The 16292-nt window shown below is 22.9% G+C and overlaps 1 protein-coding gene across 6 annotated transcripts in view; it reads right to left on the bottom strand.

The window, feature by feature from the left end:
- The window catches only part of LOC136978529 (cAMP-dependent protein kinase catalytic subunit 1), a 191787-nt gene that overhangs the window by 88621 nt on the left and 86874 nt on the right, over positions 1-16292 (bottom strand). For 5 of the 6 annotated variants that reach the window (XM_067274245.1, XM_067274243.1, XM_067274248.1 and 2 more), the window contains one exon: positions 13445-13720. In XM_067274245.1, the coding sequence (XP_067130346.1) occupies positions 13445-13720 (276 nt within the window). Of the gene's footprint in view, positions 1-6808; positions 6843-13444; positions 13721-16292 lie in introns of those variants that run through there. The other variant, XM_067274249.1, reaches the window with a different exon arrangement.

Raw genomic sequence — 16292 nt, forward strand, 5'->3', positions numbered from 1 at the left:
GAGAAAGAACATGGTTCCAAATGGATCTCATACAATTACCGATAATTCTTATATCAAGTAATAAAATACGGTATGTAAATTATATTTTATATTTGATCCAATTTTATATCTTAAACTGTTTTTTAGTTAATTATTAAATTACTTTTCGACTGGTGGAAAAAATCTAATATGATTTCAAATATTTCTACAGATGTAAGAAAGTTTAAACTATTAACCTTTTTTCGCTTTCAAAAATAAATAATAAAGAATAAATAAGATAAAAAAATAAACATAAATCGTAAATCATATTTTTACTCAAAAACAGTTTTGTTCTGTTATTAATTAATGGATAATCGAAAGTATTGATTCTTACAAAAAAACAGGTCCCAAACAGGAATTATTATAGTTATTGAGTTATTGAGTTAAAGATGATGAGGAAGAGAACGAGAAGGGGGAAAGAAAGGATGAAGAAGGGAAAGAAAAGGAAGAAACTTTAACAGTTTCAATAAATTCTAAAATACAATGCATAATGATGATATAATACATAATATGAAAGTTTTCAATAAAATTGCAACATATAACCTATAAAATATCATTCTTCTAATTGATTAAATCTTTATTTCTGTTGCTTAATTAAATAACTTTAATGATTTATTTACATATATTTAGAAAATTTCATTAAACAGATTCTGAAATAAATAATCTGGAAAAATAAATTACAATTACACAGAATTTCAAAAAATTGAAACAGAATCGATTCGTAAATTTTTTATATTTATTCATTTAATTTTTAAAAATTCATAACTAACTTCTCTGTTAAAAATACTTTAAACATGTTTTAAATTTAAAATATTTTCGGTAGTAATAAATAAATTTAAATCTTTTAATTATTTTCAACTTATCTTTCAACATTTATTATATATATATACTTTAGATTAAATACTGCAGTTTTATTTCTTATGAATATCAATTCTCTGTCTCTCTCTCTCTTTCTTTTTTATATCAATTTCTCAATTTATTTCCTCTGGATTTTATATTAAAAATATTTAATTTAAAAATTTCAACATATTAACATTAATAATACTGTTGTAATATTAAATATTTAATTCTGAAATATTAATGTATTAAGGCATTAATATTTCAGAATTGAAGTAGCCTTTGTAGATATATACGTATTCCTTATTTTTCCTTTCTTACTAATTTTTTTTTTTATCCTCTATTAATAAATAAATAAGGAATGTAAGAAATACACATTAATATTTAACATTAAAATATTAATATTTCAGAATAAATAAGTAAAAAGTAAATTATTTAATTATTATTAAGAAATAAGGAAATTAATATATATTTCTTGTTAGTTTTATATTAATAATAGCTTATATTAGCTGGTGTATTTTAAAAAAATAATTTTAATCACGCTATAATAAAACTGCATCAATTTATCACTTAATATTGATCTATTGTCATCATTATTATTGTAGTGAAAGCATAGTATCTGTATATCCCTTAATGCTATAAGCAGGAATGTGGATTCTTTTTCTTTCTAGAATTAATTGAACTCGTTTCATTAGTTATTGAGTATATTTTTCGATTTTCTGTGATTACTCTTTAAGCGTCTTATCTAACTTCTTCCGAACCATTTAATAGCACGGCTCATAAACTAGATTGTCTGTTATTTGAAATTCTAATATACACTTTTTTAAATTACTCAAGAGGATTTTGCTTCGTTTAAGGAATTCTTTTTTTTTATTATTATTAATTCTTCTAAACTTGTAAACTTCTTGTTGTTAGTCTAATAAAAAAAGTGTTTATAAAAGTAATTTTGCTTACAAATTACTGATTTTTCTCTTAAGTCAATTAAAATCGAATATAATTTTCTTTTGTTATTAGAAAATCGAAATCAAAATTTATTCTTTTCGAGTTCCTCCTTTATTTTTATTATCAAAAGTTATTTTTTTTTCTTATTTCGACTTTCTTTTTAATTTTATTTCATTGATTAATTTTTTCGAGAATCCAAAGAAAGGAATTGCTAGTGTTACGTATCTAACTTTAAAAAAAATTTTTTTTTCACTTTTTGTTAGAATTTTATACATTTTATACATTTTTCGTTGTTTATGTTCATTTCTTCTTCAGAAACATGCATACATATGCATGCATATACTGTATACACAGGATTGAGATGGGCCTGAACCATTTAAAATATGGAGGCCCCACCCTTCTCCGAAAGCCATAAAAACATATGAATAAAATCGATAAAACAAATAAAAATAGATTTTGCACTACTTATCAAAAGAAACTTTAATTTATATCACTCTTACATCATTCTTTTTACATGAGAGACTAATTTTTGGGCTCTTTTGTGCCTGGGATCCTGCTAAATGATCCTAATGGTTCCCCTCTATCTGGACTTACATTTCAAATAATTTAGAATTTTTAAAATCTTATATTATAAAATAAATTTTATTTTATTTATTCTGCAACTATTTTATAAATGAAAATAAATAAAAAGTTAAAAAAATTATACATAATTTATCTGAAATGAATTTTTTACTTATCCGAACATTATTAAATTCCTAACTTTTGATCTATTTTCCAGTCTTTCTAATTAATAATTTACTGTTTACGTTTTAATAAAATATTATTAAAAAGTCATTACTATGTAATGAGAATATATGTAGACTATTATTTTAATAAATATTTATGTTAAATAAATAAATAAATCCATATTCTGGTAAGATATAGGCTAACATACAGGAAACCCTGAGGTATAATCTGATAGCATAGTGGTCTAAGCTGTAGTTTATATGTAAATCTGTCTCTAGACATAATTATTTTATTTCAAAAAAATACAAATTAAACACCATTAATATTTATAATACAGTAATATAAACTGAAGTTACCAATATAAAAATTTTAAATGTTTTAAATTTGGTGTGTTAGAATGTAATTTTACATATGTGAATACATGACTTAGAATTATCATAAATTACGATTATATAATGAATTTAAAAGCTTAATGTTTTCGTAGATTATTGAAGGAAAATTAAATAATTTATCGGGAAACAAATTTCCGGATTAAATAATTTATTAGTGGAAAATAATTTAATCAATAAGCTTGTTTAAAAAATGAAAAGAACCTCCACAAAATTTGGTGAGATATGCATTGAACTGATAACGTTACTCTATGTACTGTACAGTACGGTACATACGATCGATGGATAGTCGGACAGATAGGATACTTACATTATCGCTTTTTTGTATAAATAGAAAATATATAAATTCTAAAGAATTTATTTAATAATTTAAAATGATACTTAAGTTATTAAAGATAAATCATTTAAGGGATTATCAATACCATTACAATTGCTCTTATTAAAAATGTCAAGAATAGTACATATTTTACACGGACGGATATAAAAGTTAACATTTTTTAACCAAAAAGAAAAGTTATTTTATTATTTAAAAAGGAAAATTTAATATATTTCTGGCTTTTGATAAAACTTAGTTTAGCATTGTTACACTTTTTTTTATCACCTTTTCTATCTACGGAATATGCCAGATAAAGTCTAAATTGAATTTCAATATTCTTAAGATTACAGAGAATATTTTTAAAATTATTGTATAAGGTTTTAAAAATATGTGAATGAAGCATACAATAGATCTAAAAATCTTCGATTTTTCTTGCATCACGATTAAATAAGTCGATAGAACAAATAGTTCTATAGAAAGACAACTTAGAGTCTATATCTCTCAAGTGATTTCCTGCATTGGACCAATGGGAGGCACAACTTAGCAAGAAGGTTCTCTACTTCCTGTTTTCTATACCAACTGCATTAAAGATCAAGTTAGTCGTTAGTTCCTAGTACTACTATTATGACTACTACTTTTCTATATCTTCTTACAGAAAGTTTATCTTCAATAAAAACTTTTTCTCCATTAAAAAATATATCTATACATACTAGTCACAATATCAGTTTATAAAAGAAAATTTATAGCAAAGTATCGATATATTTTAATGAATTTTATAAGTTTAAAACATAATTATTAATTTACAATTTTTAAAATAATTATTTTTATACCTAGACTTTGCATACATATATAGGAAGGTGTGTGTGTATGTATATATATATACTTGTGTACTTGTATTTGTATACTTGTGTATGAATACATATATAATATAGTCAACCTCGATTTCGCACCATCTTTTATTCATTTGTGAATCTAGAATTAAATGGAATATGACGCTAAACTGAATAACCACAAAACAATAAGAGTTATAAATATATACATTAATAAAATATATACACATATATTTTATTAATGAACTATTTTTCCTAAATAGCTCATTAATAAAATTCACAGTATCAAATGAGCTATTTAGGAAGTCGTTATATCGAGATTTGAATGTGTATATAAGTATATATAATACACACATACACAGGTATACGTGTGCATGTACAGTACTGTACATGTGTATTCCTTTCTATGTGTAGGTGTATATAAGAACATATACAGAATTGCTATTTTATTAATATCCACTAAAATAATGTATTTGCGTTATTTTACATTCAATTTTAAAGCGAAACTTACAAAGTTTTCATGAATTATTTTAAAAATTAATGACATTTCACAAGGATCTTGTCGTAAACAAAACAACAATTTATGATGTGTTATTAAGATAATAAATTTAAAGAATTATTATAAAATAGCCATAAATAAATAAATAATATATTACTTCAAATGCGTTAGATTCTTGTTAAATATTAATTCTTTCTTTCTTATTAAAGATTTTAAAATACAAGCTTAAACTGAAAGCTTTATGAACAATACTTTGAAAATAAATATTTCATTTTATAAAGTAAAAAAAAAAAATCCTGTTTTTATTTTTAAAAGCTTTATGTTTTAAAATAAAATTACGAAGGAACTATTTTCTATTTTTATACGCATTCTCATAAAGTTACATGTAAAATATATAAGTATTGTAGCTCTTGAATAAAGTTATAAGTGCATAGAAAAATTTTAAATAATGAAAAATCCAAACAAAAATATTACATCTGCAAAGCTAAATAAAATAAAAGTATAAAAATAAGGACAAAATATAAGAAGATAAGTTGTAATGCGGAAGAAAAGAGGAATTTTAAAGAAATAATTCATAAAGTAAATAATGGAGAACAGGAAAACTAAACTATACAATCAAGCAGAAGAACATAAAATAGATATAAGCTTTTTATAATTACAGTAGAGTCCCGATTATCTGGCATTCTATGTTATCCGGTCGGAAGTATTTTTTTGCCTATTTTTATGCCAGACATAATACTTTTGATTGAAAAACAGTTTAGAATTGCGTGCAAGCATCCAGCAGTGATGTTCACTCTTCTATAAACATCTTACTCCACGCAAAAACTTGTTTCTATAAAATCACGTATTCGTCATACACTCTATGCAGATGGTTAGAAATGAACAAATAAAGTTTCTGTAGAATTTTATTTCACTATTGAACTTATCTAACAATATCGTATTACATATGGTACCGTATTATACAGATTTTATGTTATTCTGCCCACAGCCGTTACCTTTTAGACTGGATAATCGAGAGTCTATTGTATTTTTATTTTCATTTTTCTACATTTCTAAGTATAAGAATAAATTTTTTAAACAAAAATTTTTATAATTTCAATTTTTCTGCAAAACATTTTCATGAAAAAATTAAATAATTAAATATTTAGTAACTCTTGAATGAAAAAATACAACATGATTTATTAAATTCTCAATTTAAATAATTTTTAAAAAATTAAAATTTGTTAACAATTTAAATTAAAATATCAAATAATAAATTATGTAAATTCGCCATCTTGAGAAAAGAATAGTGATTACAAAAATAGGAATTAAATACTTTAAAAAAATTAAGAAAATTTACGTTTTATCTACTAATTTTGTGGTGTTAATTAGCTTAAGACAGATTTTTATTCTTTTCGTTAAATATTCTTTATTTTAAATACATTATTGTCGCTTTTATCTTTTAATAACTCCTTTTAATTCTAATTATCATCTAAAGTTTTTGTTGAAAATCCTTTTTCTAATATTAGAATGTGTTTTAAATTTGAGTGTTTTTGCCATTCTTCAAAATTATAACTTATATAATGTAAATTTTATAATACTTTTTTAAAATTAATTTGATTTTAGATACATTATTAACGATTTTACTACTTAATAAATTCTTTTAAACTTTATTTATTAATAATTATCATTCATTATTTTTACTCAAAATCCATTTTCAATAGCGGAATGTGTCTTAAATTAAATACTTTGTCACTCATGTAGAATCTGCACGTAATGGGAATTTAAATGGCATTTCCTGCTTATTTTATATTTCCTGTTAATTATACTTTATTTTAAATGCATTATTCATTCTTTATTTATATTTTAAAATGAATCCTTTTAAATTATATTCACTTCTAATCATCATCCCAATATATTTTTTCTAATCATGAAGACCCTGTATTTCTGTAAATTATACTTTATTTTTAATTATTATTCCTGTTATAATAAATTCTTTCTAACTAAATTTATTTTCAATTTTTTTCTGAAAAATCTCTTTTTAAAAGTGAAAACGCTCCTCACATTCGAAATAATATAATATTTAATTGAAAAAAAATTTAATCTTAAACATTAAAAATTTTTTATAAAAAGAGAATTCAATTTTTCTTCAATTACAGTCATTTTTTATTTTCAAACGAATATGAAAAAAATAAAATAAAATAGAAATAATTATAAATATAATAAAAAAATACTATGTAAGAAATCTATATACAGATTTAGAATTACGTACAAATATAAACTACGACCATTCTTACTTATCTCTCTCTCTCGATTATTAATTTTCTTCTGCACACTACTGATACTCTCATACAAAGCTTAGTTCAATATTTATTCAACAAGATGCGCCTACTAAAGTAAAAATCTAAGATATTCAAACATTCTAAAAAATCTATTTTTAACTTTAGCTCTAAAGAATCTGATATATATGAATCTATTTTGATATACGCCATTTAAAGATTAATAAAGCTGAAGAATTATTACCAATGAATTATGCATAGTTTGTAAATTTTCTAATATAATTTTTAAAATATTGTTTTAAATATTTTCAAAAATACTTAATAATTAATTTATATAGAAAATATTGTCAATAATTTCTATAAAAATTCAGTTTTACATTCCTGAAAGCATTAATGGAGAAATAAAAAGCAACATGCGCTTCACGTATATATAAAATGTATGCTTTAATTTTCATTTATCCATAATTTTAAAGTTTTTAAAAATACTAAACCAATTTAAAATATTTTAAATAATTAATTTATGTATAAAATATCGTCTAAAATTTAATTTTATATATATTTTTTTATACCTGAATGCTATAAAATATGGAGAAAAAGGATCATATGTGTTTCTCTACTGTAATTCTTATATATTCGTAATTTTAAGGCTTTCAAGAATATAAAACTATAATTAATTAAATTATAAACAAACTTTTTTGCTTATAAATTAACTATTTTAAGGATTTTAGATTAATTTAATACATATATATTCACTCTGGACTAGGGAAATAGTTATGAATTACTGTATCTTATCTTAATCGATTTTTATAAAGTAATTTAGCTTTAAAATGTCCTAAATAACGTTATCTTTATACACTAATTTATCAAGGTTTGATTAGCACTAACTGACCTATATTCCTATATAATATATAGAGGAGTAGACTATCAAATATTGAAAAATTTTAATCAATAAAATATATCAGAATATTTTCAAAACTAAAAGAAGAAATAATTAAATATATATAATTAATATTAAACTAAACTTAAAATATTTGAAACATTCAATAAAGATTGGCTATAATTTGATTAAATATTTGTTGTTGAAAGCCTTAAAATTAAAAAAAAAAAAAAATTAAATTAAAGCATATGTTTATGCTTATTTTTCACTCTGGACTGGAAATATATTCAGAAAATAATGTATTTTAGCAAAAAAGTTGTTATCATAATCGATTTTTATGAAATAATGTAGTTTAATAACATCTTAGATGTGCAAATGTGTTGTTATCTCTATAAATTAATTTTTTTATTCAATAAATTATTAAAAATTTTAGAATAATAATTGGCCTAAATTCTTATATAACATAAGAAAGTAGGCAATCAAATATCAAAAACTGTCTTAAAAATCAATATTTATATTGTAGAAGATGTCAAAGATAAATGACAGATTTTTCATTACTGCCTATCCTAAGCAAAAGTAAGTGGACAGAATATGTTAAGCTAATAAAGAAGTTTTAAAAAAATAATAAAAAAAAGAGAAAATTTTCAAATTAAACAAAAATGAAAAAATCACTTCTAAGATGCTAATATAAAGAGTAAGAAAAAACAAATGGAATTTAATGAATTTAGAAGATATAAACAATTCATTTATTATTAAAAATTAAATTTAAAATAATAATTTAATTATTGATAAATGAATCATTTCAAGTATTCGAGAATTTAATCTTAATTTCTATTTTATCAAAATTAAAATTTTTTATTTAAAAAAATTAAACTAATTAATAAAATATTAATTAAAATTTTTAGCTCTTTTAAATGATTTTTTTTGTATAGTTTAACCAATATAAATCGTCCAAATAATGTTTCATAATTAGTATTAAGAAACAATTTAATAAATATTTGAAATTAATTTTAAAATATTTAATTAAAGAGTAATTATCGCTCTAATATTTTTAAAAATTTGCTTAAAAAATGTGTTTAAAAATTCTTAAAAAAATTATTATTATTTATTTATCTATTTAATAACTTAATTAATTTTGTTTTGCAAAAATTATCACTTCAAATCATAGGAACAGAAACAGCAGATTTTACACATCTGCAATTAATAATTAATTGTTACTTAATTATTTATTAAACTATTAATTATGTTAACTAATGTTTAATTGATATTACACGTCGAGAATGTTATTAATAATAAAAATATTAGTTTCAAGTATGATTCTGTACGCAATTTCAAATAGGAAAGATATCTTAAGTATGTAAATAGGAATAGAAAAGATCAACTTTTCATACTAATTTTAATGGAGAATATATTAAAAAAATTAAATAAAACGGAACATTTTATAAATTTAATTTAATTTTATTAATATATTAATTTTAAAAATAATTTCATGTATTTTTATTATTATACTGTAATAGGCAATCAAGATAAAAATCTTCCTAAAGATGCAATGTATTCGAATTCCAATCAGGAATTAAGATTTTTTTTTGTGGCTCTGAGATATAACAAACAATACGTTATTCATTTTTTCACAACTAAAAAATGGAAAATACAAGCAAACATCGCCTCTGAAACTGACACTAAATCGAGTGTGACGTTAAACTGAAACAGGCCTACCTCAAACAATAAGAATTATACGTAGTAATGAGATCTAAACACAAATTTAAGTTTTATAATTCGAGTATAACGTGGATTTGGTGATAACAATGACGTTTGTAATGTAAAATCGTATATTTTGTAATTATAGAGTTCTCTGTTTAATATTTAAATCAAAGATACGTTCACGAGTTAGCGCTATTAAGAGTGCGTTATATAGAGGTTTAACTATATATATAACTTAAAAATAATTAAAATTTAAACTTAAACCTGTAGAACACACATTAAAAATTATATAATTTAAAATATTTGCTGATAAATTTATAAAAATAACTTCTGAACGAAATTTTATGCATAAAAATCAATCAATTATTTATACAATTAATTCTAAACAAGTAACAATATTATAATATTAAATTAATAGCAATTATCCACTTGAAGGATCAATCAAAATCTCAATAAAATGATTTCAATGTTGTCACTTAAATATCAATCTTTCCTTTCCTCGTTGATAACAAAATTATCCCATGATTAGATCACGTCTTGTGTAATTTTATTACTTAAATTTATTAAAACGTGAGGTAGTTTTGAAAGTGAGATTAAATAATTCATTAAAAAATTAATAAAAACCGAATGTTTTTACATAAAAACAGCAGTTTTTAAACAGTTTTAATATATATACAATTATTTTCTCATATTTTTATTAATTATTTTGGCTTTAAAATTTAAATAAATTTGCATATAAATTAATACTAAACATACTAATTAAGAGTGTATATTTAAAGGACCTTAATATAGATTTATATGTTATAAAGTTTAAGAAATACAAAATGATTATGAAAATATATAAATTTAATCTTAAATTACGAAAAATTAATATTAAAAAATTACAAAAGTAAGAAAATTTCATATCTAATTTTATAACTTTCTATATCTTGATGAAAGAATAATGGAAAAAAAATGTAAAATATGTGATGAGAATATACAATAAACAGTAAAATAATTATAAGGTATTCAATAAATATGTATAATTGTGAATATTTTAATATTTACTGGATATATTTACCGTAAACTGCGCATTTTTACTATTATCCTTTAATCTGAACAATGGTAAAGATTTAGAAAGCACTAAATCAAATACTATAAGGCTTTATGTAAAATGAGAAAATTCTAATATTTAAAATTTACAGATATAAATGTTAAATAATTTACAAATAATTGTAAATTACATAAGTGATAGCAACCAAGATGAAGGAATTGATGCTTAATTTAAAGCAAACGATTGACAATATATTAAATAGAGGCTGAAAACTACAACAAATATCATAACAGAGATTTAATAATTCTAAATTTTTTAATCAGAAAATTCTAAAATTATAACGATTTAACATCAATTTACACTTGTTCATTGATCTTTTCCTCAACTTCTAAAATCTTTTTTTTATTTTCCTATTGACTGATATGTTTTCTGAAATGTCACATTGTATTTCTCTGCTATTTTTCTTAACTAAAAATATTATTTGATTTTGATGTACAATTGTTAATAATTTTTTTCTTCATTTCAATTTTGATGAAAGATTTTTTTTATCTCTACTAAATTGTATTTTTATTGCCTTTCTAGAAATTCTGTTCATAGTTTTACCACAAAATACTTTTTAAATAAAACTTTATGCATTAAATTATTTTATTTTATTTCGAATTTGGTAAAAATTAAAAATTTTTCTATCATATAAAACTAATTTCAGAGATCATGAGAATATTTTTGCATATTATTCATTATTAAAGTTTTAAAACTATTTTTAACTAAAAAATTTAAAAATATATAAATTTAATATATCCAGGATATTGATTAAACTTTTTCTTCTTTAATGCTTTCTGATACTTTTAAAGATTTTAATATGACTTTAATTTCGATTAATTTATACAGACCAGTCCATTACATGCTGAAACCATTGAAGCTGAATGTAAAACTTGTTAAAACTACAAACTTATTTAGCTCCACCGTTTGTTTGCCTCTGAAATTTGGCACTAAATCGTAAAGCGCTAATCTGAAGAACCTCAAACAATAAGAATTTTGTAAAGCTGTGAAATCTATAAGACCTACACAAATCTATATTTAAAAGTTTAAAATTCATCGAATTTGGACGTTTGTAATGCAAAATCATACATTTAGTAATTCACAAATATCAAAGGATTTCCTATTTAATATTTATGGAGACGATCCGTTTACAAGTATTCATTGATACTTTACAAAGTGGCGCTATTTAAGAGAATGCTACATTCAGATCGACAGTATTAGAAGTTTATGAGATCCTAGCTTAATACTTGAATTTTCGATTGAAATTTCATGGGAAATCATACGAAAATTATCTTTTGCATTGTTTTTTTGTATTTATTCTTTTACCTCTCTTTTGAATTCACGTTATGTTTGCAATATAAATCTAATCTTAATACAAGCGGCACAGTGTTTCTTCTAGCTCTAGAATTTCTTAAAGCAAAGTTATACATATTCAATATTCAACTGAAGTAAAAGTTACAAGTATTTCATAAATACTTTGTAAATGAAATTCACTTTACTTGGTTTCAAGATGTAGGCCTAAAGAAGATGCAGTATTTTCCAATATTTTTTAATATAACTTCTGAGACACAGAAAATATAAGAAGTGCAATAGCAACAAGGCAGAAAGCAATAAATTAACAAAGAAATTTCATATATTAAACAAAAAAAAATCAAAATATAAAGCTCAAACGCATCATGAAATAGATAAAAGCTGTTGATTTATACTAATATTAATTGATTAATACTTCTATAAAATTATATGAAACGAAAAATCGAAATTCTAAAACTCTTAATGCATATTTAAATACAGAGAAGTGGAATGGCAGAGGATCAGCCACAAATACAGAGCTTTAACCACTCTTACAAAAATGATAAAAATACACGAACAAAATCAATAAAAAGTAATTTTTCACTTCTTATCAAAAGAAACTTTATATCACTTTTGTATCATATTTTTACGTAAAAGACAAAATTTTAGAGGCCCATCTGTGTCTGGGGACAGTGCCAAATGACACTGCTGGTTCCTTTCTATTGCCGAAATGATAAAGATGAATAAAGAATATGCTTTAAAAAGATTAGACGTAATTAATCTTTTTTCATAAATGGAGGAAATATTCTGATTAGAAAATATACTTTGTCTTGATTATATCTCATTATACATGACAAATTACACAGCACAAAATGGTTTATCGTTGAACCTTCCAAACAGTACAAGCTAACCTATATGTCTACTCATAAAGTGTTCAAAAAATGGCTCCACCCATCGTTAAAGAGTCAAATGGCGCCAACAAGCGTCCATAACCCGAGGTAGACAACAGATAGAAGAGCTAAAATATGATTTATATGTCAACGACCTATACAAATTTATAAGAAACGAATGTTAATTAAGGCACGTATCGAATTCATATCTCAAGAGTATTTTGAAAATGAAATTAAAATTGTTATTTTAGATCAGATAAATATTCCATAAAAATTTAAGAAGAGTAATCTATACTATTGATTTTAATATTAATTTAAATGCCATTTTTACAAAAAATAATCTACAGATTTTTTATACAAAATCGATTTAGATTTGTAACATTGTATCTAATTAAATTTTTAAATAAATAAGCAACACATAAACCGATATTTTATATTATAAACTAATAAATTAATTTAGGCTTTTAAAATTGTAGGAGATGAGACCATATGTGAAGTTCAGGAAATGAAGTATATAAAGATTCGTAAAATGGCATTTAATAACTTAAAAAATATATAAAAAATATAAATAAATATTACTCACAGAATATCTTTCTTCGTTGAATTTTTCTCTAAAAATTCTAATTCTGTAATAAAATATTATCAAGACAAGACAAAAAAGTTGTGTAATTGGTAGATATATTTCTGCTCAGAATCTTGCCGAAAACATTACAATTTCGATCGAAAATCTTCATTTTTGAATGCCAACTTCCACCAAATTGTTTTAAAAAATGATTTAAAAAAACGTTTTAAAACTTACAATCAAAACCTCGTTCTTCTTTCTGTTTCGTTAGAGGCATTCCTAATGGTGATGCTCCACCCGAAGGGTCCAAACAAGGTACTTCGTACGAAGAACTGGACGATGAAGTGGAGCAAACTGCTTTATTTGGACTAGATATTTGTCTTTTATCTTTTTTCCAACTATGAGTGAATTTTCGAGGAAATTTGCAGACGCTTAAAGTCGGTTTCGGTTGTGAATCCCCTTTAAGTGTCTCTCCCAAAGAATTACACTTTCTTAACTGGACACCTTCCGAACCTGAAACAAATACATATAATTTTACTTTTTAAATATATTAAAATTATTTTTAAAAAATCTTATGACTATAAGTAGAAGAAAAATAAGCTCAAAATTAAATAAACTTTAATAGTTTATAGGACACTACTTAGGTAATGTCTTATAAACTAATTAAAAATAATTACCTGCAAAATGCATTTCATTGTTGATTTAACAATTTTTAATAATAAAATTGAATGTTTTTAAATCTTAAAATACTTATATACTATTTAAAGTCGTTCAAATCCAGAATTTAAAACTAAAATAGAAACCGTAACATCGTTTTCTAGGTGTAAAATTAATGATATTAAAGAGGTCTTGACTCGACAATGATACAACATCCATTAGATGATTACTTGAAGAAAAATTTGCAAAACAATTGCATAAGCATATTTCATATACAAAATAAGCATTCTCGTGAAGGATATCACGTTTTATATTAGTTTAAATTCATTGTAAATAAGTATTTACTCGGTAACTAAAAATAATATCGGTTAAAAATATAAAAATCATAGTTTTAAAAATAGGAAAAAAATTATTTTTAAAATCTCACTTCGTTGCAATCATAAAATATTTAAAAATAACATAAATTTATCACTTGAGACGAAGATATATATATACATATAACTTTATTGAAAGCTCAATATACTGAATTTATAGCATAAATACTACGGGTATTTTCTGAGTAAAATTATATGAAGAAACTTAATAAAATATTAATTAAGAATAGATAATATAAATATATAGTAAATTATTGTGAAAATATAACGTACAGTACAAGGAGATTATAATATTTTTCTTATTAATGTAAATGAAAAACGAGTGAATGATTTAGCACATTTACTATGCGGTTGATGTTTCTATCAATGTTGAAATCTATAAAGTATCACGGATAAGATATATATTATACATTAGTATGTCTTTGCGGAATTATATAATAAAATAACGAGATATTGCAAAAAATACCGCATTAAAATTATCACGTAATAAAGATTTTACACCAATCAATTTTAAGCAACATTCTTCACTAAAACACCTCGTTTTACGACCATTCATTTTACAATGCTGAATATAAATTTTTTATTGTGCCTATATGAAATACCCTATTTAAATATTTTTTCCCACCTCTATGTGATATTATATAATTAAAAATATTATTTATACATTGTAATCTTAATTTATAGCACTCTGCTGATGGAAAATACGATGACTCGTTTTAAGATGGTTTTCCAAGAACCACTTAGATCGTGAAAACGGAAGTCAATTGCACTTTGTATGGGGTTATTGATTTATATCATTAAGAATATTATTATGTTTTTTTATATTTTATTAATATTTAATTAATATGAATAAATAATATATACAAACGTATAAACATAATACTCTAAATTATTCTATTAAATAAAATATTATCTTCAAAATATAATTCATTTAAAATAAATAAATTCCTAAATAAATTGAGTTAGATTTTTGAAGATTCAATTTCCTGGAAATTCCTACTTTTAGCATTATTATATTTCACTGATAAATTTTTAATTAAAATTACTTCCAAGATTCTATCTAAACTGTATTGCAATATAATTTATAATTAAACTTATTAAATAATTTTACTTTCACAGTAACATATACATTCAGGATAACTCAAGAGTCTTGAGTCAAGAGTCCATTAATCATTCCAAAGACAAATTCCTGTCTTCTTAAAATACTTTATTATTTACAAATATTACAAAAAAAATGTTCGAAATGAAACGTTCTTTTCCAATACAATGAGAGCGATTACACGTTAGTTAACAGAACCGATGCCGCGGTTAACCAACTTCATGACAACTCTATACAAATCGCATCAATGAAACAAAACATTCTGTTAAAAATTATTGTTTTTGTGAATCTACTCGATAACAGAATTGGTTGAATGCCGAATGAAATTGAAGATTTACTGTATTCATCGTAACCGATTCTACTAAAGTACGAGTATATACAGATAAATGAAATTTAGTTTAGGATTCCCAAACTCATCTCAATGCAACTTCACAAATCTAACTTATTAAATGTAACTGATATCTATAATAAAATTTTGATAATGATTATAAATATCTTTTTTAACAGTTAATGATCTTATTCTAAAATTAAGCAGTAAGACCAGATCAGAAAGAAGGATCGTTTAGCCCGGGCAAAGGATTCAGAGATTGTAAAATTTAATCTTTTAATCTAAAAACACGACGTGAAAATGTTTGAAAAAGTTCATTTGTAGTTACAAATGAACTTTTCCAAACATCGAGACAATCTTGTCTCTAAGTTCCGATTAAGATAAAAGATTGAAATTAATATAAATATATATTGGCACTTTAAAAGTTCAGGTCCTCCACTGAGATAAAAATCTCAAAGAATGACACGAATGTTTTAGACTTCGTTTCTCTCTGTCTTCTTCCTCATTACGGATTCGATTAAAATCGTGATGGGCTTACACAAAAACAGCTCTCTTAGTCAGGATCGCATAAACATGTGAATATACCTGGCCACAGACGACCCTCACTTTAGATCCTCATATCATTGC

Source organism: Centruroides vittatus, unplaced genomic scaffold (genome assembly GCF_030686945.1).
Source record: "Centruroides vittatus isolate TY-2023 unplaced genomic scaffold, ASM3068694v2 contig_545, whole genome shotgun sequence".
Classification (NCBI taxonomy): Eukaryota; Metazoa; Arthropoda; class Arachnida; order Scorpiones; family Buthidae; genus Centruroides; species Centruroides vittatus.